The sequence below is a fragment of the Mirounga leonina genome, unplaced genomic scaffold (assembly GCF_011800145.1).
Source record: "Mirounga leonina isolate KUSES-001 unplaced genomic scaffold, KU_Mleo_1.0 Mir_200, whole genome shotgun sequence".
NCBI lineage: Eukaryota > Metazoa > Chordata > Mammalia > Carnivora > Phocidae > Mirounga > Mirounga leonina.
The window spans coordinates 12,518,545-12,542,496 of NW_023270503.1; the positions used below are offsets into that span (position 1 = coordinate 12,518,545).

The 23,952-nt window shown below is 52.6% G+C and overlaps 1 protein-coding gene and 1 long non-coding RNA gene across 10 annotated transcripts in view; one reads left to right on the forward strand and one right to left on the reverse strand.

The window, feature by feature from the left end:
• BCAS3 (BCAS3 microtubule associated cell migration factor) overlaps positions 1 to 23,952 on the forward strand; it is a 598,224-nt gene that overhangs the window by 568,059 nt on the left and 6,213 nt on the right. For 4 of the 9 annotated variants that reach the window (XM_035026671.1, XM_035026672.1, XM_035026670.1 and 1 more), the window contains 2 exons: positions 6,572 to 6,739; positions 17,128 to 17,193. The exons of 1 other annotated variant lie outside the window; for it this stretch is intronic. In XM_035026671.1, the coding sequence (XP_034882562.1) occupies positions 6,572 to 6,739; positions 17,128 to 17,193 (234 nt within the window). The remainder of the gene's footprint in view (positions 1 to 6,571; positions 6,740 to 17,127; positions 17,194 to 23,952) is intronic. 4 more of the 9 variants (XM_035026675.1, XM_035026674.1, XM_035026677.1 and 1 more) reach the window with 1 other exon arrangement.
• Positions 1 to 23,952, reverse strand: part of LOC118024668 — a 40,985-nt gene that overhangs the window by 3,911 nt on the left and 13,122 nt on the right. Inside the window, exon 2 of the long non-coding RNA XR_004683164.1 lies at positions 1,779 to 1,849. This is a non-coding gene — a long non-coding RNA (uncharacterized LOC118024668). The remainder of the gene's footprint in view (positions 1 to 1,778; positions 1,850 to 23,952) is intronic.

Sequence of the window (23,952 nt, forward strand, 5' to 3'; positions counted from 1 at the left end):
ATGTGGTAAGTGGGGAAATTAAGACCTGGAGTGGCCAGAAAAGTTAATGGGAGAAGTCCAGTTATAACCTTGGTATCTTGAGTTGTGATCTGTCTCCTCCTCTTTAAAGTATGAGTTGTGATCATACACTGCACTTGTGAAAGCAGTTGCCAAAACAACTCTTCTGTTAAATTGTAAAGAAATCTTGGTGTCTCAGTTACTGTTGACTCCTCTGCTCTGGCTTAGGACCCCTTGATATGTTGGCCACACAGGGCGGTCTATTCGTGGACCTATGATGAATGATGAATAATCCCTTCCCAGCCATGGCCCCAAGGGCCTATGAGAACAGATGTGCCATAACATCATCACATCTGGCACGTCAGCATCTCCTGGCTTGCCAACATTAGCGAAGGCATTTCTCTGCTGCTGGTACCTTTCCTTACTCAATTTACTTCTTACCTGGAGGAGCAAATCCCTCCCTTTTTTTTCATGTTTTATATATTAAGTCATCTCTAAACCCAACACAGGGCTCAGACTCTCGACACTGAGATCAAGAGTTGCATGCTCTTCCGACTAAGCCAGCCAGGCGCCCCAGCGGAGTACCAAATCCTTTAAAATGACCTAACCCCAGGGCACCTGGGTGGCTCAGTCGATTGAGCATCCAACTCTTGATCTCCACTCACATCTTGATCTCAGGGTCGTGAGTTCAGGCCCTGCACTGGGCTCCACGCTGGCGGGAAGCCTGCTTCTCCCTCTCCCACTCCCCCTGCTTGTATTCCCTCTCTCTCTGCCTCTCTCTCTGTCAAATAAATAATAAAATCTTTTTTTAAAAAAAGTAATTAATTTAATTTAATTTGAAAAATAAAAATGACTTAACCCCAAAACCCAAACCCCACAGCCAAATGGATGAATATGGGATAAAGGTGGCACACTGTCACAAGTTTGGTGACCATTAGATAATCTGAGTCATAAAAGACTGCCGGGGTCTAGGCCCCTTTGCTGTATACCATGTCTGTGGGCGTGGGATCATGGTTACCTTGGGAACCACCCTAAGGGACTGAAAGGGGCAGACAGGCTCCTCATATTCTCTCACCTTCCCACAGCGAACCAATCTCCGTTAGTCACAACGTAGTGCATATTGACATAGTGAAATATGCCTGTGGCCACATCCGGGTACCAAGTAAAGCTAATGTCCTCAGCCTGTGCTAATGTGAACCAGCCTGGAATGCAGAGGAGCTCTCCCCCACAGTACCAGTCCCCAGCTCTGTTGAGTGAGCTAGTTTGGAGAACAGGCAAGGAGGCTCTCCGGTGGTGTCTTCCATCCTGCCTGGAATCATTTCTTAGCTCTCGTGGACGTGATTATTGTCGTGAGCTCTCACCCAGAAGGGCTTGTGTCTAATGACGAGTTTTGCTCCTGCTACCTGGCCTCGCAAGTGGCTGGAAATCTGATCAGCAGGCTGTCATCGAAGTCCAAGTCCTGGGCTAAACCTAATTGAGGCACAGGGAAGGCTGTGCCACAGTCTCCTAAATAGCTAGGGTGTGATTAGACACTATCAGCTCGGAGGAACACCCCACCTCCCCCATGCCCCCTCTTTCCCTCAGGCTCCGTTGCCCCTCAACAATGGTATACAAAAGACAGAGCACGTGTTCCCCTAGGCTCCCCAGGAGCTGCAGGCTTACCAGCTGTCACAGCATGTCTTTAATGGGTTTGTGAAACCCAAGAACCTGACCCATTTCTCCTCTGGGGAAAGAGTGTAACACAGGATGCCAAGCTGGAAAGCAGGATTCGGGAAGCTCACCTGTATGAGCCTGGCTCTCTGTGCCATCCAAGGCAGGTGGTTCGGTTCTTCCAGTTCCCGGGGTCTCCAATCTAAAATAAATGCACAGAAGGCAGCAGAGTGATACCGTGACATTGTTTTCTGCTCACTTATAACCTCCTTCCTTCCTCTTATTTAATTTTAGCTCCCTTTTCTGCCTACATCCAGCTCATTCCTCCCAATCCTGGCCCTAGATGTTTAGGCGCCGGGATCCTACCCAAAGGGTATTGACTCCAAAGCGACTGTCTGATTTCTTAGATGGTCCTAATCAGTTAATAAGCAAACATATTTTGAGTAAGCATGATGCACAAAGTCCTGTACTTATTACAGACTGATGGGTTATGGAGGAATCCATGCCCTCGAGGAGCTTCTACACTAGGTTGGAGAGCAGATCATGAGAATAACACAAGGCAGGATGGGAATGACCCCATGGAACTGATCTCATTAACCTGGGATCTGAAGATGGACTTCAGAGAACCATACAGAACCATAATTGCTTTACAACGTTCTATGAAATTGCTTACATAATTTTATGTATGCAAACATACATTTTTCGGGCAAGTTCAGAACTTTAATCAGCTTCACCTGAAAGGTAAAGAACCTGCCGTGCAAACAGACTTTCTGGAACAGCTCTCATTATAACCTGCGTGGTCACTCAGGGTTTCACCGAGCAGGTGAGACTTGAACCAAATCTTAGAAAATGCTGTGCAGAGAATAAGGTGGGAGGCAGCCTAAAGGAAGGGGCTCCCAAGAAGCCTCAGAGCAAGACTGTCACACCTAAACCCGTGCCCTTCAGTTACCTCACCTCTCTCCCTCAGCCTCAGTAAAATACAGATCTGTAAAATGGTGACCATTGCTGCTTCCCAGAGTGTTGTGAAGGACCATGAACTTTTTTTGGGGGGGGGGCTCACTCTGTATCTCAGTGCCATGCTTGACTCATATCATAGTGGACGCTAATCAATATTTGAGGAACGTGTGAGTTAATTGAAATAATATGAGGGGGCTTTGCAACCCGCAGAGCATTGCTTCAGCAAAAGATCTAAGTACGTATATTTTGTGCTTTGCAAACAGCCTGCGCTAAGTGTCTTCTCCCCTTGAAACTGACCCTGTCTCCCATAATGGGACTCAGAGGGCCGGCTCATCTGGTGGAGTGTCTCGGGGCCGACCCGATGAATGATAGCCGTGCAGACAACACTGGCACGATGTACAGTCGCCTAAGAGCGCAGAGGTGACCTCATTGTCCAAGGGCTTGGCCTCTTAACCCCAGCCCTTGCTGACACGCACACGCCTGCAGCTCTCTCACTCCGGGCCCGGGACAGTCCATGAGCTCCTTTGCTGTCCTCATCTGCACTGGCAGGGGTGGAAGGCAAGGACAAGGAAGGGGGCACTGCAGAGCCTCTGGGGGGATCCTTCCAGCACAATAGGTCCTCTCTGTGACTTCTCAGGACAGTAGAGACGATCCAGTGCTCCCCTGCCGGACACTGTTTGTATCCCCAGCCTCCTACCTGCACCCTCCTAGCAATGCCCATGTGAAGAGAGAACAGATTAGATCTTCCATCAGTGTTTTTTCCCTCCCGTGTGCCATCCAACAGACAGGAGACTCATCAGCATTATGGTGATACTCCAAGGAAGCTGGGCTGGTGGGGAGTGGGAAAGACTTTTTAAAGGTATCGGTTGAAGGTGACAAGAGTCCGCAGAATAAGTTAGGAAGATAAAGGTGATTTCTCCCTATAACAGTTCTCCACTGGAAGGGATGGAAAAATAAAGTAGGATGAAATCAGAGAAGGAGACAAACCGTAAGAGACACGTAACTCTAGGAAACAAACTGAGGGTTGCTGGAGGGGAGGGAGGTGGGGGGATGGGGTAACTGGGTGATGGGCATTAAGGAGGGCACGTGATGTAATGAGCACTGGGTATCATATAAGACTGATGAATCACTGACCTCTACCTCTGAAACTCATAATACATAGTATGTTAATGAATTAAATTAAAAAAAAAATAACAATTCTCCACTGCAGATGCAGCCAGGAGAAGCAACGTGTAAACCAATAGAACGAACTCCAAGCTAAGAATTAGGGGCCTGTCACTTAGAGACTTCGAGCCTGCCGTTTACTCTCTCTGAGCTTCCAGCTCCTCTCCCATAATAATTGGAGGTAGTACCTACTCTACCTCTCAGGATTGTTGTGATCGTCAACATTTATGATCATGCTTCCAATGGTATAAAGTTGTACGTATTTGCTATTATTAACATATACAAGAGCACACCCATTATGTGCCAGGGGATTGATTGTGTATTTATCTAGTGCAATTATCACAACAACCCTATAGGGTTGTATTGGTTTTCCATTTTTATGGATGCGGAATCAGAGGCTCAGAAAGGTAAAGAACTTGCCCAGACCCACGAGTTAATATGTGTTGAGAGCCTACATTTCAGTCCAGCTCTATTTCCATTCTCCACCAGCTCATGATTTCTTTTTCTCCTGTCTGCTGTTGTTTTGTCCCTAAAATACCACATGCTCTGCTGGCCTTTGCTGTCTGTCGTAGGCCAGGCCCACCCTCTTACCTGAACCCTTCTTGTCATAACATCTTGCTGGCTTATGTTGTTTTCTTCTTCCTCTTGGCCCCGCTATCTGCTTAGCTGCCCTGACCTCTAAGAGCGGCGTGTACTAACTCTGACTGAGCACCTTTTAGGGGCAGGCACACTGCTCTTGTGAAGTGACAGAAGGTAAGGGCGTCCCCGCTCTTGAGGCAGACTCTGAGACATGTCTGTCCATAAGAAAGCTGCCACGGCAGCCCTGAGGGTACAAGGGGGAGGAGTGTCCATGTTTCATTACTAATTCCCTCATCTGGCAATCACCAGGCGTGCATGTCCCAGGCAGACTCTTCAGAGTCACCATGATGCTACAGCTCTTGATCTTGTCGGTTAAGAGTGGGGCAGCACCGAAGGAGAACACAGGCTCCGGGCAGGAACCTGGCTTAATCTTTCATTCCTTCGAGGCAGGCTTATTAGTTCTACTTCAGAGATGGAAAAAGGAGATAGAGGGACTTGCCTAACATCACTTAGTGAGTGGGGAGTGGAATCAAAAGCTTAGCTTATGTCATTAGTCCCTGTGTGTCCTTAGGGCCTGGGCACCTTTGAGTTGTTGCTAATGCTGGTCTCGGGTTGGCTCTGGGCTTGGTACTGCCAAGGCGGGGCTGCCCGGTTGAGGCCCTTGGAGGGCTGACGCTTGAGCGCCCCACCCCCACTACCAGCGCCTGGCTCCCCAGATCCATCCTGACCCTACTTGATGAAGAGAGAAGGTGGTATCAGGCAGCTCCCCGTTCCTGGGTCCCACCTGACAAGTCGACGTAACCCGCAACCCAGTCCCAAGGTGGGCCTCCCTCTCTTGGGGAGATACATTTATAGATGTTACCCATCCTCCCGGCACCAGGAATCCACCCCACAATTAGGCAAGAGATAAATCAAAGCCAAACTTGGCTGATGACATTCAGGAGCCGGTGGTGACCCTTGCCACACATATAAATCCCAGCGGGCGGGCCAAGGGCCTTTGTCTGGTCCGAAGAGCTCAGGATTATCTGGCCCTCTTTGCTGATGTATGGAGTCACCGGCTGTCGGAGTGTTTACTAACGGTTATCACCTCAGTGCTTTGGCCATTATCAGAGGCAGGGCCGCCCGCCGGGGCTGGGGCTCGCACCCTCTCTATTACCACCTGTCATTGGCAGAGAGTGTGTGCTGACGTTGCCCAGTCCTGACCGCCTAGGGAAGATAGTTTCTGACGGCTGATCAAAGAGGAGAAGCAAGGCCTGATAAAAAGTGTGTGTTGCGCGTACTTTTAACTTCAGGAAACACTGGCATTTGCATTTTTTCCCCATCTTCCTGGTGCTGGCAGGAACCTAGCCCAATAAATGCAGTGGATTCAGTTACCCAATCACTGGGAAAATGGTATGTGCTTAAAGCAACAGAGCATGACGATAATCTCCTTCCAAGAGAGAGTAGACGAAATAAGCTTTCACAGAAGACTTGCTGTATAATAGAGGAGAATAATTTAAATTTAGACTTTGAAGTGATCTTGCATGTAAGATTTCATCTTGGCACTGAGCAGAGTGCCATGTACGTCTTGGAATTGGAGAGCGGCTTCGGGTTAAGGAACAATTTTTGCTGAAGATTCTATCACCCAGTGCTGTTGCTGGCATCCCCCAAATGGTGCCCCCGTTGTCCGTCTGTCCTTGGGCAGCTAGGGGACTGCGTGCGGCAGAGTAGAACGAGCTCTAGATTGAGGCATCAGGTGATAGGAGTTCTTGAACCAGGTCTGTCACAAACCCGCTGCTGGATCTTGGGTCGTAACTTCTCTGAGCCTCAGATGTAACACGAGGAGGTTTGCTACAGAGGATGGACTGGTATGGAAAACTTTTCTGAAGCTTTAAAAGCCCCGTAGCCCCTTTTTTAAATGAACTGTTAGGGAAGCCCTATTGCCTCAAAGAAAGAAAAGTAGAGGTGTTTGGGCTGAACCTGGCAAGGAGGTGCTCTGCCCTTGACCTACTTCTGAGGTCTTTTTTCTGGAAGCCTACCCTGTCTGATCCCGTGGCACGCACTGCTTCATTCTGCCTTCCCACCCGGGTGTCGTGGTGGTGTCTCCTGCGTCCAGCCTGGAGAAGCGCTGAAGGGGACCCCGCGGGGGGCGGGTAGGGTGGGGAGAGCTGGTGGTGGGTGCACAGAAGAACGGGCCGCTCTCTCAAAGCACGGACTCAAGGTCGATGTCCCGTGTGTGCCGCAGGTACCTTTGACCGGAGCGTGACCCTGCTGGAGGTGTGTGGGAGCTGGCCCGAGGGCTTTGGGCTGCGGCACATGTCCTCCATGGAGCACACAGAGGAAGGCCTGCGGGAGCGGCTCGCGGATGCCATGGCCGAGTCGCCGAGCCGGGACGTGGTGGGATCCGGAACAGGTAAAGGTGGCCTCACACTTCCAGCCTGACGCGGTCAGGACGGGCCCGTGTGGGCGTAGGCCTTCTCTGGCGGGAGACGGTGTCCGTTTGTTCTAACCGTGTGTTTCTTTGGTTCGCACTCTGACTGCCCTCAGTTTGGAAGTCTCTGGTATGGGAGAGCCCTGTGTGAAGGAGTGCACCGGGCCCCGGTGACCCCTCCTACGTGGAATAACACATGTAAAAATGCGGTGATAAGCGCAACTGTGTCGTATATGCGGCTGCCGAAAGGACACCTTCTCCAAGGGAAGGGACAACCTTGGCAGCCCTAAGGCTCGGAGCGTGGAGGCAGCAGATCTCCTGCACGCCTGAGGCTGTTGGACTAGCAAGCATCAGTGGGGCCTGCCGGCCTGGAGGGAGCAAGCGCGAAGCAGGCAGGGCTGGTTTGAGCCCCCAGGCTGCTTTTTCTCCTGCTGCCTTTGCCCCTGCACTCTCGCCTGTGAGAGGGCCCAGCCGCCGGAGCCCGGGCAGCTTCTCGAATCCTAGAGCAGTCAGAAGACGTCCTTAGAAGATGGGTGAGCCCTGCCCCAGCAAGCAGCGTACATGTGCACGACACACACACAGCATGCAGTTAGGAAAGACCACGATTCTTCCATCTCCACGCAGTTACAGTACAGCCTCTGCCTCCTCTTCCCCGAAGCACCTCCTCCTCCTCCATCTCTGTGCATGCTCTAGCCCAGCTTTTAGGCCCGAGAAAGACCGCCCAGCAGGCCTCTTCCCCACTTCCTGAGGTCGACAGGAACTTCCTGCTGGGTCGAGCAGATCCTGGCCGTGGGCCTTCCCGCTCTCGCTTGCCCGAGGCCTCTATAGACCGGCGACCGGTTCTTTACTGTGAACATTACCACCCCCGCTGCACCGGCCTACCCGGAAAGAGGATCCCGGCGAGGAGAAACTTACAACCTGGGGCAGGAAATCAGGGCCAGCAAGATTTAGAGAGGCAAGCCCTTGGGGCAGGACTTGAACTGCCTGACGTCATCCCACGTCCGTCTCACTTCCGTGTGGACCCTCCCCGTCCCGTAGCTAGTTGGCACTTAAGCCCTTCCCTCTCTTCTTCCCCTCCCATTCAGTCCTCGTGTTCCTGTGCAGCGCTAGCTCTGGGCCCACCCACGGTGCTTGCGCGGTACCCTGCAAATGGACAGAATGGACTCAAGAAGGGGAGAGAAGGAGTGGGCCTGGGGATAGAGAAGTGCCTCACCAGGCCGCAGGGGACGGCCCTCTCTGAGGGCCAGCCCCCTTCCACACCCCCTGCTTCCCTGGAGAGAGAGGAGATGTGGCCCTTGGAAGCGGCGACCAGCCATGCCCCCTTCCCGCGTGCACACACATGTGCAGACGTGTGCACGCCACCACTGTCCCCGTCATCCAGCCCTCCAACTCGGGGATGGTAGCCCACCGTGCCTCTGTTCTGCAGATGAGGCGGGCTCTGAGCCCACTTTCCTCGGAAGCTGGCGGAAGGGGGGAAGCTTTTCCCTTTCTGCAACTCCCCCCAGCACCACCTTCCCCCTGCCCCCCTGGGGCCCCTGCCAGCCCCTGCCACATGCCCCAGGGCCTGGTGTCGCCAGACTCCCCAGGAGCTGCCCTCGCTGGGGCTCACGCAGCTCTGGGGCAGCTCCCCTCAGACAGCCCTTGGAGCCCGTCAGTGTCAGCCAGCAAACAGATGTAAAGGTCCGCTGGGCCAGAGCTGGAGAACTTCAGCCTGGCACAAACAGTAGCCTGAACAAACCCGGCAGCAGTTCATCGGCCAGACAGCTGGGGGATTCCGGAGTGTCTTTGTGGCCTTAAGCAGGTTTGTGAAATTAAAAAAAGAAGAAGAAGAGATGAGAGAGGAAATTAAAACTGCATGACCCACAGGTCAGAAAATAAGAGATGCCCTTCTTGAGCAGAGGGATTTCATTTTCCTCCCCAAACTGTCACCAAAAGGGTTTCATTTGGGGTTTTCTGACCATATTAAATGTATCAATTTTTTAAAATCTACCTCTATTTTAAAGGTCAATAAGTAAAGCAGATATTATGGAAATTAACTCATTTCCCCTCTGCCATTGCTGAGAATCGCTTGTCCCATTGTGCAACTCCAGTTGAAGTGCCAGGCTTCTTGGTGTGGCCCAGGGCCTCAGAGGGGCAGCCCAGCACACCCAGAAATGGCCTGGGACAGGCGGTGTGATTTGGATGAGAGTTTCCAGCAAGCCACCCTTTGCCTTAGCAGCCCGTCCCTCTCTTATCTCCCCACCACCCTGCTCCTCTCGGTGGCTCACAGGACCTACAGATAAGGTGACATTACGTGTTTGCCTGTGTCAGGTACTCCGAGGCAGCCGAGAAAGTCAGTCCTGTAGCGCCTTCCATCAGGCACCCTGTGTAGTCCCGCAACCACGACCGATGGCCTCTTTATCGAGGTCTGAATGGAGCATGCTCTCGTGACCCCCAACACCAAACTCCACTCTAGAGCATGCCCCACTATTATACAGGCTTTGCAGTGACGTCTGGGAATTGTTTACCAACCAGCTCTCCAGAGGGAAGCAGGAAGGCCCTGCTTGGTAGCATTTGGACATTTCTATAGTATAAAAACTCGCATTACGGCCAATTTCAAGCCATCAACATGGTGTCAGTTGGCTAGCTGAATTCCTGAAAATGTCGCCATCAGCTGGCTCCAGCTCCTCACCAGTAAGCTGTACCATGGGCAAGTTAGCCATCCCCCCAAAGTAAAGCAAAACCTTTTAAGACCTTGCTATTCAAAGAGTGGTCTGCGAACCCACAGCACCATCTCTACCTGGGAGCTGGTTAGAAATGCATAGTCTCGGGCCCCACCCAGCCCCGCTGAGTCTGCACCCGCATCCTAATAAGATCTCTATCTTATCCGTCTTAAAACACGGTTCACCTAGGAGGCAGGTGTTACTTCTGTCCTCTGTGGGGGCTGCTGACCGGTTAGTCTAATTAGATCACACGTGTAATTTGCAAATCTGCTCTGAAATAACTGGCTGAGTTGCTGTCTTGCAATATCATCACGCCCCTTGGCCCTGTTAGCCTTCCATTGTCCCCATTCAGCAGAACTCCAAATCAAGGTCAGTCCAGTTCTGCTCTTACACTTAGGTTTGCTGAGGGAGAATCACAAGCTGTTCAGATTGGTGCCTCTAGAGATTTCTGGCATCTACTCTCCAGTGAGCCAGGGGAAGCCTTCTCTATTTTTCCAGTAGCCCCTCCTCCTGTTCTCGGTTTGTGCTCGTCTTTTGCAGCAGAAACTAGCAACCAGCACCTAGGACAGTGTCTGGCGCATAGTAGGCCCGCGGTCACTATTTGCTGAGTGAGTGAATTCTGCATTCAGCCTAGATGTGAGCAGTTCTGCTGCAGCCCCTGCCTCCTGCTATGGCTTCTGGTCTGGTTTCCTTCTCTTAAAGATTCCACAGATCTCTGGTCCCCTATGAGTTTGTTTTCTTTTTTAATATTTTCCCTCCATTTTTGCTTTGTTTTGTTTTTTTTTTTTTTTTTTTTTAATATGGCACATGTGCTCAGTCCATCGTTTTGAAATCAGTCTCTTGCCTTCTGCACGGGTAGTATTTCAGACTCCCCCATTCTCCTCAGGTCTCTTACCCCACCATCTTGTCTCTCACCCTCAGAGAGAAAATGGTGGTCATTGTTCAAGAAATCTCTTGACTGCACGCGCCCAGATCCCACCAGTCCCCACAACAAGCTCCCCCTCTCCTCCTGAGGAGGAACAGTCCTGGCCTCCAGAGCCTGCGCAACCACAACAGCCGCAAGCCCCCCCCCCCCCCCCCCCCCCCCCAGCCAAGTCACCACTGGGCCGGGGGCTTTAGCGCCGTGAGCCATGCCCTGCGATCTTGAGGTGCTCTCCCGGAGCCCCTTTCCACCTCGCTCTCCTGGTTTGTTTCTGCCTCTGGCTACTTCTCCTCCCTCCCTTTTCTGGGTTTTCCTTCCCCGTTGGCCTTAAGTGTATTTCTCAAAGCCCTATCTTGGCCCTCTTCCCTCACCCTCAGTCAGCACAGGGCACTCTCCTCTGCTTCTGGGGCCTCAATTACTACCTCTAAACTGACTATCTCCAAATAATCTCCAAGCTGGCTTTCTCTCCTGAACTCCAGAACCATTTATCCAGGCACCTACTGACATTTCCACATGTCCAAAAGCTGCACTCCTCTCCCACAACCCCGGCCTTCTCCTGGTCCACCCCATCTCACTGTGTACGAAGCCCTTCGTGACCAGCCACTGCCCTGGCTCCAGACTCCTCTCCTGTTGCTCTCTGCGAGCTCCAGCCAAGCTGAACTCCCCGGAGGGTCCCTGAGCACGAGTGCTCTCTCTGCCCGCCAGGCCCCCTGCACCTACTGCTCCTGCCCGGAATGCTGTCTCCCACAGCCCCTCCTCTGTCTGTCGCCCCCCTCAAAACAACCTGATTAATTCCTGCTTAGCAGACATTCCTTTCAATATTGCCTTTTCTAGAAAAATAGAATTTTTTAAATAAGCAAAACATGTACTTACTCCAGTTGTTTTGTGTCTAGGTAGATATAACCTAATACCAACAAATCTTCATAAACACCTGGATACATATTAAGTGCATTTTCTCTTTAGACTTTAACTCTTTCCATCTTTAGCTAAAGCTTGTTCTTTCTTCTTTGCGCTCTCCCACGTCCAACGGCAAAAGCCCCGGGACTCGTTCCCAAGCCCCGATCAGCTTGACAGGTCTCTGTGGCAGGCAGCCTCCTTTTGCTGCTGTTGACTCTTAAGAGCTCACTAAGTCAGCTCTCAAGGTCAAGAGGGACTGTCTCTTCCCCCTGACTGTGGCTTCCTACAGCCCCAGGAACACCGTTTCTCCTTTATAATCACAGCACTAAAGGTAGGAAAAAGGCTTCATCTTTTTCTGTCTACAATCTCTTCAACGGACTATTTTGTCCAGAAACAGTTACTCTAGGGGATCACACTACAGACTCAATCTTTGCCTCTTGCCTTCTGTCAGACATACATTTACTTCCTTACCCAAACATACAAAACTTTCACAAACAGTATTATAAGCAGTGCATTCTAGTACTTTCTGTTTTCTTACATTTTTTTAAGAGCGTAGTCATGACCCACTAAATTGATTTCACAATACGTCAGTTTGGAAAACAGTGCTCTAATTTATTCGGCCAAATCCCCTCGGTTTTCCTGTATGTATATTAATTATTAGGATTATTTTCAACTAATGCTCTTCCAAAGATTTGTCAGAAACTACTTTTACTTCTTGAAAGGGCTTGTGTCTTTTCTCCTTCTTAACGTGAAAAGCACATTTTGAACATTGCACACAGTTTTTAAATGGTCACAGGAAGGTTTCAATAAGTTGATGAATAAATACCTGATGATCACCTATGTTCTGCAGGAGAGGAACGAAGAGCATTTTGTGTGTGTGTGTGTGTTTGCGTGCGGCCTCATGCTAATACCATCTTTCATTTCAGGACTGTAGAAATCAATGTTAATAATAAGTGTTAGCTATTGTTATTGGAGTTGACCAGATGTGTACCCCAAAGCAAATAACCCAGTGCATTGGTCCCTGTATCCTCCCTCTCGGATTAGCTCTTCCAATGGGCCTTGGAACTCCCGCTCACCCCACCGCTGAGGGCTGGGAACATTTTCGTGCCAAAGCTGCATTTCCAGTAGGGGCCATACTAGCCCTGTCCCATCTCAAGTTGCCACATGCTCAGGTGACAATTGTGGGCACGGGGCAGTGAATTAATTCTCTTATCCTTTAGGCACCTCTACTCTCTGGCAAACGCTTTCATCCAAGTAACTTAGCCTGTCGCTTAAGTCCTTCCCTTTGCTTTACTGAATCGGGCCCCGGGCCCCGGAATTTTGCTCCTTCTACAGTATGTCTGCAAAATGCTTTTCATGTCTTCTCTCAGTGACCTCCTCAACGGGCCTGCACCTTCTTCCGTGGTCGCAGAGGGCAGGCAGGCTCTCTGTGGACACCTGCGGGTTTCTCCCCGCTGGGCTGGGCACTGTAGGGAAGAAGTAAGGCATGGCTCCTACCCTCAAAGAGGTGAAAGCTCCGGAGGAGGCGAGAGGGCCAAACTGTGGGTGTGCCCCTCTCTGGCTCCTCTCTCCGGCTGCCCACGCGGGCCCACCCATAGCAGGGCTGGACCAGGAATCCGATGGGTCTTTTCAGGATGTGAAGACAAAACTGCAGCTTGCCCAGTCCCAGCTGCCATGATTGCTGAGGGTCCCCAGAGACATAGGAGCCCCCAGACGTAGAGCCCAGCGCCGTGGGCGGCCACAGCGCTGCCGCTGAGGGTGACGGGGAAGCCGCTGCTGCCCGTGAACCGGGGGGTGGCCATCTGTGTCTCGGTTCGGTGTCAGATGGCCTGTTCCTCGCTAGTTTCCACTGGTAGGAAAGGCCGAATCCGAGAGTCCTTTCCATCCCAGGCACCCAGCTACTGACACTGGGAGGAATGTTGGTTTTTTCCCTTCTCAGCGGCATTTGGAAGTCCTCGTCAAGGAATGGGGGGAAGCCTGGGCAGGTTCCTCTCCCACCTTGGCTCAGTTTCTTCTCCAACGCCACGGGCGGGAGAAACCAGGCAAAGTGGAAACGTCTGCTCCCCGTGTGTATTAGGGGCTGGACGCTGTGCCGCCGTACGGAGCACTGCATCTGTCTTCTCACTGACTCCTCTCCACGATAATGGCCACGTCTCCCAAGTGGCTTCTATGTTTTAGACTCTAGGCGAGCCACAGAAATGTCCTTTAATCATCGCAACACTGCCAGGGAGATGCTCCTCTCTCCGACTCACAGTGGAGGGAAGATGGAAGATTTGAAGTCAGATCATAACTAAAAAATACAGGATCAAAATGAGATATTGAGGAGGTGCTGGAACCCCAGCCTCTATAAAACAGTGGAATTAGCTGACTTTTCTTCATTCTGGTATCAGAATAGTTCTTTCCTTAAGGGTCTGTCCCACGGACTATAGCAATAGCATCTTCAGGGGCAGCCCTACTTATGTTGTCCTTGGTGTTCGGACCAAACCTCCTTGCAGGGATTTACTGGACAGAGGATATTGCTCCGGGCGGGGGTGGGGGGCGCTCTGAACCCGGGTGGTGGTTTCCAGTCCTGGCCAGATGTGCCCACTCCCATGCCTGTGGGTCTTCAGGCTCCTTGGGTCAGATCTCCCACACCTGTGGGTCCTAGCTGTGACCCTCCGTCTGGGATTTAACACACACCTAGTGGTGCCCAACCAACCCTGCTCCCAGCTGCAGATGTTTCTTTGTACACCAGGTCAAGATAATGGGGGCCCTTTAGTGACCCATCAGCCAACGGAGTGCTCACAAAGCTTATATTCTCCATGGATAAGCAATATTGTGCAAGGGCCTACAATACTAGTTATTTTAGTTATTGCTAGAAAAATGAAAATAAGGTTGTGCATGTGTATATAAATGATAAAAGTTGTCCATGAGAAAGATTTGTGAAATTGGGATCCACACAAAACAGAAGGAAAGTAACTTGTTATAAACTTGACTCAGGAAATGTAGAAAAAACAGGTCTAAGAGGCACAGTGTCTCTAAAGGAGTTTACACTGTCTGCCATGTATTCACATAATCCAAAAAGTGGGCGCTGAGGTTAAGAAGCCTGAGCTGCAACCTCACAAGAAGTGAAATGAAGCCCAGGAGCATTAAATAATGAGACTCTGCTCACACAGCCCAAGAATGCTGACAGCAGGATGAGAGAGAGAGAGAGGGAGAGAGAGAGATATGTCTAGGAGGAGTTTCTCAAGATCCCAACAGTCTCACCTGATCAGAGGGTATTTCAATGACTCCCACCCGCTAGTCAGAATGAGAGGGGATCCCCAGAAGAGGAAGGGGGCTCTTACGTTCAGGGCCTGTTCTGTCGTCCTATTGCCCTACTCACAACGTGCTCAGGGCCCACACGTTTCCACCTCGGCTCCTGCAGTGAGATTTCAAGGCTCTTCCAGGTCCTCCTCACCCTCCTTTCCAACCTGCTCTCCCACTCGCTTGTCCACAATAACCCCTTATTCTTATTCATCTTCACCACCACCACCACCACCTTCACACAAACACGCTCCCCTGTCAAAACCATCCCATCATCCGCAGCACATGCCCTGCTCACCTGGTTCTGTTAGAGTCCCCTCCGCCCTCCCTCTCTGCCCAGTCACTTTTTTAGACCGAGCTCCGATCACACCCCCTCTGTGAAGCCCTCCCTGACCATGCAGCCAAATGCCCTTTCTCTCTCCTCTGAACTTCTGAACCACCTGCTCACTGGACACTTGGCCCCAGACACGTAGTGTCTGTTGCCTTTTCCTTTACCAAGCAGTGTCTGATTCTGTTCTACGTGCCACCGGGGGGGGCAGGGGGGGCTCAGCCCTGGGGGGTCCCTTCAGCCCCTCCCTCAGCCACACTGCCCATACTGCATGTCTTAACCTGATTCTGGTGCCTTGGACAGAGTGTGATTCCCCTTTGTTACCTCCAACCACCAGCCATCTCGTTGCCCAGCATCCAGCACTGGGAACAAGAGCCAAGCGGAGCCCCAGCTAATGTTTGTTGAATGACTGCATGGGCTTTTGTGGCTCCCGAGAGGTAAATGAGAGCCAGCCAGAGCAATGGGAAAAATTACCATATTTAGGACACACTTGTTAGTGTCTAGCCAGTTATCAAATCTGATTCTTGGTAGACCGTTTCTCTCCCCCCCCGCCCCCCGCTTTCCCTCTTTCTCCCTCTCTCCCTCTCCCTTCCCCCCCCCCCGTCTCCCTCTCTCTGTCTCCCCCGTCTCCCTCTCTCTCTCTGCCTCTGTCTCTCTCGTCCCCACTCTTCCCCTTCTCCCTCTCCCCTCTCTCCCCGTCTCCCCCTCTCCCTCCTCTCTCTCTCTCTCCCCCCCTCTCCCTCTCCGTCTCCCAAGACTGCTAGAAGTCCCAGGCAGAGGCAGAGCTATAATGGGAGCTTAGGGCTGAGCAGTTCCTCTGCACAGTTTTCAGTTGCCCAGTCTACTCTGAATTCTTTAACCAGAGCACTCCAATTCCTGTCAACAAAGAGGAAGTGCCAGTGTGACTTCATTGGGGAACCTTCAGAATCCCCTTTCCGGGTACTGGCCCAACATGGAGGCAGGAGTTCCTGTGGAAAATGAAGAGGCCTGGACAAGAGGGTGGGGAAGGGCAGTTGGACCCCCAGACAAGGGCCCTCCTCTGGAGACATTAACATAGGTAAATGGTTAACAAGAGGGAGTATTTCTCTCTGCTCTTCCTCCTCTGCCAAAGAATTCACCTTTAACCATTGACCTTTCTGTGAGGTGTGAGATCTGAACAAAGTTGAACACAGTCATGGATGGCTAAATACCCATCTTCCCCTCTGCGCTTGTCTCTGCCTCCTGCCTCCTCAGGAGGTGGTCTGCAGTGTACGGACCAGCCCCTGGGCTTGATGGCTGGTAACAGAGGAGAGAGACACATACACACAGGAAGTGAAGTTGGAAATGACCCTCTGACCCTTCAGGAATCCAGGGCCCCGCCAAGCCATGCCAATGTGACCGAACGTAGCAGAAGGAGGCAGTGCCGAGTACCTCTATCAGAATCAGCCACCTAACCGCTGACATTGGGTGATTTCTTCCTGCCCACTTCTCTTTGAACCCACCCCTGCCCCCAGGCACCTGCAGGCCCACTGCATAAGCATAAATTTTTTAATCTGCTGGCAGAATCCCCCAGCACCAGGCTTCACAGACCTCCCCCAACTCCCCCCACGTAGTATTTAGTGTAGCTTGATAGCTTGCTATCCCACCCCTCCATGTGCTTAATTCAGTTTGGGGAAGATCAACATCCAGTTGCTTCATTTGTGTCGGGTGACTTTTTCCACTCTGTGCCCTCCCTGTGCTCATTCTGCTGGCATGTTCCCATCATCTCTGGGCCCCAGTTGGCCAGAACCAGCATGCCGTCTCGACTTTGATGGGTGCGGTAGTGCTGGGCTTACAGCACTGAGTGGGGGGGGGGGAGTGTGGACTAAGCCCAGCAGGGTCCTGTTTCCATCTGGGCCTGGCTGGGTCCTCGGAAGGCTTGGAGATGTTTTGGTTTCACACTGTGTTTCTCCCCAAGCCACAGAGAGCTGAATGTGAGCAAACGGTTCCTGCCTTTGAGCATGTCTCCATGATCCATGGATGTAGGCAGCATGGGGCAGGAGGAACGGAGGGAAGGGTGACAGTAGTCGAGGCTAGTGAGCGTTACGTGAAAGCCCGGATGTGCTGCGCCGTGGAACAGACCACGACAACCTCTTGCAGGGCTCTCCGTGGCCCAACCAGATTTTTGATACCTACTCGCTTTGGTTTCAGCACTTGCTGCTCTCTGAAAGGTCCACGTTGTGATCCTCTTTAAAGAAATATTCTATTTTCAATACAGACACAGCCCTTGACGTAGCTGTAAAACACACCACCCCTGAGAGACACGTGGCTGTGAAGTATGTTGGTATGTAACCTCCTGTCTTTGCCTACGTGCAAGGCTTCGTCCCACTGCTCTGTTTGTCCCTCCAGAAGTTGCTCCCTTACACCGCACCCCCATCCCCTGGTGCTCAAGCTCTCAGGAGGCCTTGAATTGAGGACAAGAGGTCAGCACAGACAGGAGGTACCTTCTGGCAACGGACTGGTTTGGGGGGCGCCGTAGTTGCTGTTCCTCACCCAACAAGAGTTTCTTTGAGAACCTCACTCCCTGCCCCCCACTTTTAAGATGGAAGTCAAATTTTCGGATTCTGCTGTGCAGAGCAGAGAGGTCACTAGGCTCTAATGCATTTACCATTGACTGCCCCTCTTGTAGTGCGTCTATTAGTGAGTAATTTGATTTGTACCTATTCATTTGCAGTCCCTGCAGGAGCCTGGAGCTGGCCCCTAGTATAATTGGTGCTGTCTCTATTTTTACATCATTAGATTAGCCCCGACTCCTGGCCACTTGTTGTCTGCGCTTGTCTGTCCATTTATACAACCTAATGTAACACAAAATTCATTACTGATCACATTACTTTCAACTCTGAAGCCAGCCTTGTGATAAACATTTGGTTAACCCCTTCCTGCCCACGGGAGGGCTGACAGAACGAATGCACTTCCCCTCGCCAGGCGAATCGATATCTTAATACACCAAAATGGAATTGCATTTCTAGATTTGTTATTCCTCCTGGAGGAGCAAATGGAAAGGCTCGTCTGAGCCAGCTGAATTGAATAATGAATAGAGCCCCGGCTCCAGCAGCCGGTCTGTGAACAGAGCACAAAGCAGAGGCAGCATCCGCTCAGCATTTTGCCCTGGACAGGCGGCTCCACGGCAGCTAATTGAGACTTGTGCTGCCCTCCCAGTGGGGGAGCGAGGGTTCCCAAGCACGGGCTGCGACCCCAGCAGGGACAGTGGGGACCTCGGCCCCACCGCGCCCTTCTCTTGGCTAGGCTTGGCCTCGGGTGCCTGGGCTAAGAACTGGCTTAAGTTTCCTTAAAGGCTTCTTCATGGATGTGAAGGCACCAGACCCGTGGCCTTGGTACCAATGCCACCAGGAAATTAAGTAAATTCGTTACTAAACAAAAGTTTACCATTTGAAAAAGATACACAGAATTACTCCTATTCAGAGCCAGGTCAGCAATGTTGGGATTGTTTGGTTCACACCAACTTGTGCGTGCGTGTGTGTGTGCACCTGTCCCCAGGGTGAGCACTGAGCATTCTTTGGCATGGAAACACCACGTGTACCTGCAAGTGGTCCTAGGCGTCTGATAGGGATGTTGCGAACATCAGGAGGGCACTAGACAGGACTTGGCCAAGGGTCTTAAAGGGACCTCTGCACAGCTCTATTTAATCTAGAAGATTCTCCCCTGCTGTACCCTGGTTATCCCCTTCCCAGCCCCTGTTTGTCTCTGGGTAGCATCCACACCTACCGCAAGTCATTAACTTGCAGGACAACTTGTTTCAAAAGGAAAAATATCCTGACTTACTAAGAAACTCTTGTAAAGAAAGCCTCCACAAAGATTAGAAAAATAGGCACAGAGGAAGTAGAATGGAACCCATTACCATGAAAGTCATAAATCCCTAAGTTTAGAAAAAAAAAAAAAAAGCCGTAAACAGAAGATACTCGGGAAGGGACGCTAGAAAAAAGCATCCCATCTAGAGGATATTTTGCTTGAATTCAGGGCAGTCCTGGACAGGCAGCTGAGGAGAGGTAGCGAAGCCTCCGGTTAGTGGGCCTCCTTTCTGTGGAGGAGGCCGCCCTCCATCTCCGAGGACTGCACCTTGGACCCTGCTGCCCATTAGCCTGTTCAGGAGCCTTGACAGGCCAGAAATGACCAGAAATCATGTGAGACATGGAGGTCCCAGGGATTCTTTGAGAGGGCTCATTGCTGCTCTTGGCCTTCTCCATGCCTCCAACACTCCCCCTGCCTCCCTCCTTTGTATGTGGAGGCGGGCCGGGGGCACGGTGCCGCCTTGCAGCCGTCCCTAGGCTGCAAAGTGAGAGGTGCCGGGGAGGGGGGTAGACATGGGACTGCCTCACCCCTCCCTGACCATGGAAAGCTCCATTTCCCACAGAGGGACCAGAGGGCCAGGCCAGAGACTCTGGAGACTCTCAAGGGCTTCCCATTGGGGGGAAGATCTTTGCAGAGAGGGGATCTTTGCATCTAGTCAGTGCGAGGACACTGGTTTGTCACGGAACAGCCTGGGTACAACGGCTCAGCTCCCCACCCCCGCCCAACCCACAGTGCACTAACTTGCTCAGTCCCCAGCCTGCTGCTTTGGCCTCAGCTGTTAATCCTCTCAGGTGGGTAAGTGAGACTGGGGGAGAGGGGCTCCGTGTAGCCCACACTGGCCCCGGCCCCGTCAGCTCGAGAAATCAGATCAGAGCACGGGCCTCTGCTTCCTAGAATGGGACAGACCAGTGGCAGGGAGGAGAATGAGTCGGCTGGCTGGTGGAATGAGAGACTGATTTCTTAACCTTGATGGAAAGGGGGGAAAAGCCACATCTTACCAAACTCTTCCGCTGCATCATAGAGAATTTAATTATGTTTGGACATTCGAATGAGAACCAGATGTGGCTCTGGCCCGTCAGGCCAGCAAAGTTCAAGGAGCTGCATCTCTCCTGTGGTCTGCGGACCCCTGTGCTGTCTCTCAGGCCTGGAGGGCAGCTCGGGAAGACCCCGTCTGGGAGCTCGGTGGGGTCTCCCGAGCCTCAAGGCTGGGCTGGAGGAGATAGGCGGGTCCAGGCTAGCTGCCAAGCACCATTTCCACAGGAGACTTTCCAAGTGCCGTGTCCTCCTCGTAGCCATGCTGAGTGGGCATGTTTGCAGGGCCTTCATTAGCACCCACATCCTTCCCACACACAGACACACACACACACAAAGAGCTCATGACACAGCACCTGGCTGGGCGTTCTCTACCGAAGACCCATCTCCGAACCGCCCAGCCCGTGTCTACCTCAGATGGCATCTGCCAAGACTCGGCCCTCAGGGTCGTGCCGTGACCCGGAGCTAGAAAGACCCTTTCAGGCCCTCCTGCATGAGGAGCTCTCCTCTGGGGGCCTCCGCCTGCTGGAACACCAGAGGTGGCCACGCTGATCTTCTAACCGGGCCACTCCATGTGTTCCGTGTGTGTTCTGCTTCCGAAAGCCCCATCACACCCTTTTCCCTTTAGAGCCTCACACACCCCGTGAGGTTGCCGGAGCCGCCCCTCCGCTCCTGCCTGACAGATGCTGAAGCAGAGGAGAAGTGAAGGGACTCGCGCGGGTCATTCAGCACGTCTGTCTGTGACAGAACCCTCAGCCTCCTACCACAGGACTCTTCCTTCCTGCCACCTGCAGGGAGTTTCGGTGCAGGCCTGTTCCCGAAGTGTAGCTTCAGCCAGATTTGCCAAATACCTCAAAACCAGGGAAACGGGAGCCTGGTCCGCTCAGCCTTTGCTGTCCCCATGTCTAATAGGCTGTGACAGGTCAATATATAAAGTTAGAGCAATAGAGCGGACTGAGAGGGTCACTGCACACGGGGTACTGGGCGAGGTGGTCCGGGTGGGGGATCCTGCTCTCTTCCGCTTTGAAGCCCAGACTTGGCTTAGGTAACATGGATTTCCTGGGGGTGGAGCGTGGCAGCATTTCTGGTTCAAGTCTTTCCCTACCTGGGATTGGTTCCTTATTATGGTTGTTCTATGGGGTGACCTGGGGAAAGGCTCTCACCCCCAACCAGGCCAGCATACCCTCCAACTAATACCCCACCGACTGCCATTGCTCATCAGCTGTTCAAAGGCTGTGAAGGAATCGGGCTGAGCCATGAGCTGCTTGCTCTGTTGGAACTCGGATACTGCACTCCCCACGCCCCCAACACACACACACACACACACACACAGCCAGCTCCAATGGAGAGGGGGTGTAGGATGTGGTGAGAGTCTGGTCTTTTGAACAGGGGCCTCCGGAGTCCTCCTCATTCGTTAGGCCTCCCTCCCCCTCTCTTTCTATGTTTACTCTCCCTTCCCCAACATTCCAGCATGCTCATCTCCTGCCACACCCCTGTCCCTACTGGCCCCACCAGGAATTTGGGGATCTAGCTACCTCTGTGCCTCTACCTCATGATATTAATGGCCTGCTGTCATGAATAAGGTTCCTCTTTGGCTACTGGGGGGAAGGAGCGATGGGGAAGAGAGGTGATGTGCCTACTGGATGTTTTTCTGGATGGAGGCCACCCAGTTTTCCTGGATGGAGGCTGTCTGCTTGCCTAGTCTCCTCAACCGTCATCCTTTCTACAACTTTCCACAAATGACCACAACTTTCCAGTGGATGCTTGGGAAGACCCAAAGTCTTCTCTAGGCCTCGGGTCTCCCCCTAAACCCTAAGGTTTTTAGGCACGTGCATGGCCCCAATGGCCAAGGGAAGCAGTTCCTGGTCTCCTGAGCCAAGAGCACTGGATATTTCCCCTCATTGTCCGGAGCTGAGGGGTGGAGGGCAGGGCAGACCATGTGGTCCTGGCCTCGTTCTGTGACATTCTGGGCCTCAGTACCTGTGGGGGTCCGGGACGAGAGCTGGGCAAGGGGGAGAAAAAGCACGGTTGTGGGAGTCCTGGGGGTGGAAAGGGACTCCGGGCAGGAAGGAAGGTGCGTGGCTGCCCTCAGGCTGACAGGCTGTGGGCGGTGAGGCACCAGCGGAATGTAACATCAGTGGGCCAGGGCTCTGCACTCAGACATAGGTGTGAGGTCTGGAGATAACCAGGCCCAAATTAGTCCTGTTTCTCCTCGACGTCCAGATTCCATCAGCCCAAACCGGGATTCCTATTATCTGGATGTGGAGGAGCCATTTCATCCTCGGCCCCTCAGCTTCAAGACGCTGCCTTCCTTCCTTCCACAAGCATGCCTGGGAAGGGAACAAAGGCCCTGCTGGAAGGGAAGGGCGATCCTTCTGTCTCCCCCGGCCCCATCCTCCCAAGACCGCCATGCTGGTCTGTTGGCATCTCTGTCAGCTCTGCAGCCTGTGGGGTTGCCCGAGTGCGTGCGCCCCACAGCGCAGGGTGAGGCTGGGAGCGGGGCAGGGCGGGGAGGTGTGTCGGGGAGGCGGGCGGCCTCCAAGGTGGGCATTTCTGAGTGTGAAGAAAAGCAAGGCCCCCCACAGGCCACCTCCTTTCCCTGCTGCCCTTGTATCCTCCTAAAAATGGCCAATGCTGAGGCTGGCTCCAGCCCAGAGTGTGGGCTCTGACAGGGCTGTCAGGGTTTCTGGAAACATTTTTCGCCAACTCCATCTCTGTCTCTGCCTCACTCTAGAGGAGTGAGCAGTAGTGTCCAGGGCCAGGACTGGTGTTAGGCAAGCAGCCTCCTGATTGGCATCCAGGCCGTCTCTCAGGATCCCAGCATGAGGGGGTTGCCAGTCCTGCTCAGCCCCACAGGATGCATTCAAGTCCCCTACCTGCTTCACCTTTCTCTCTCCAAGTCCCAGTTTGCTTGGTTGGTCCCACCCAGCAGATCCCAGCAGGCCCCTGGCTGACCAAGTGGATTGCTTGGGGCAGACCCCATTTGGATCCATCTGCTGAACTTGGCAGCAGTCCCGTGATCCCCTGGTCTCCTCTCCCCATATTCCATCCAGAGAAGTTCTGAAAATCTCTCACCTCTTAGTCAGAGGCCACCCCCACCTCCTTCCCCAGCCAAGAAGGGGATTGGAACTATTTCTTTTTGCAAACCTCCTCTGAGCCAGGCAGTGGGCAGGATGGGGCAGTTTGGCTGGCTGCTCTGTGTTCTGGGGCCACCCGCTCCCCTAGGGTACCACTGAGCCCAACCCAGGCAAGGGGCTTAACCACAGGCCCCGCCCATGGGGAAGGTAGATGTAGGAGGGAAAAATCAATGCATGTCAGCAGGGTTGGAAATTTATTTTCCAGCTTGGAAAAGGGTATTTACAAAGAGGCAAGGAGGGAAATGAAAAGCTGTAAACACATATCTGCCATCTTCCTCAGCAGGCCATTTCTTGATTAAAAACAAAGAATCCTTCCCAAGCTCCAGTGGCAGGCCCACTCATAGGGGCCTGTTTGGCAGAGGCACCTGCTGGAGAGGGAAGACCCAGAGGATCCTATGGATAATCACAATCACTAATACAATTGCAACAATAGTAGTAACTCACATTTGCTGGCTGGAAGCTTTAAGCACTTTGTGATGCACTCTACATGCATTACATTATTTAATTTAATTCCTACAATCACACCAGGAAGCAAACATTATTATCCTTGTGCACAGGAAACTGAGGCACAGGAGATGTTTGCCCAAAGTCTCCCACGTGGCAGCAGGCTGGAGCCTAGGCTCTCAACCATTTCCCTAAACTGCCTCCCCACTCTGGGCAGACACTGCCCCTCCCATCTTCCCGGGCCCTTGAGGCCTTGGGATGGGGGGATGGGGGGGGAGCATTCTCCCTTCCCACTGCCAGAAGCGGGCTGTGGATGCAGGGTAAGACTCTGCCCTGAGGTCTAATGCTCCCCCCCCCCCCCCCCCCCCCGCCCCATAGCCGCTTGGGTGGTTAGTATAGGGCTGGGGTGTGTGGTTGCAGCCAGGGCCCAATAAACATGCTCCGCTAATCCCTTTAATGAGCAGCATCGTGAGGCTCTAAGTGTACAGAACGTAGCTGACTGCTGAGCCGCCGGTAGATGCTGTGCTTCGGTGCTGGAGGAAGTCCCCGGGCTGCCTGGAGGCCGAACCAGGGGTCCCAGGCACCCTCCTCCCAAACACACGCATGGCACTGCCTTCACT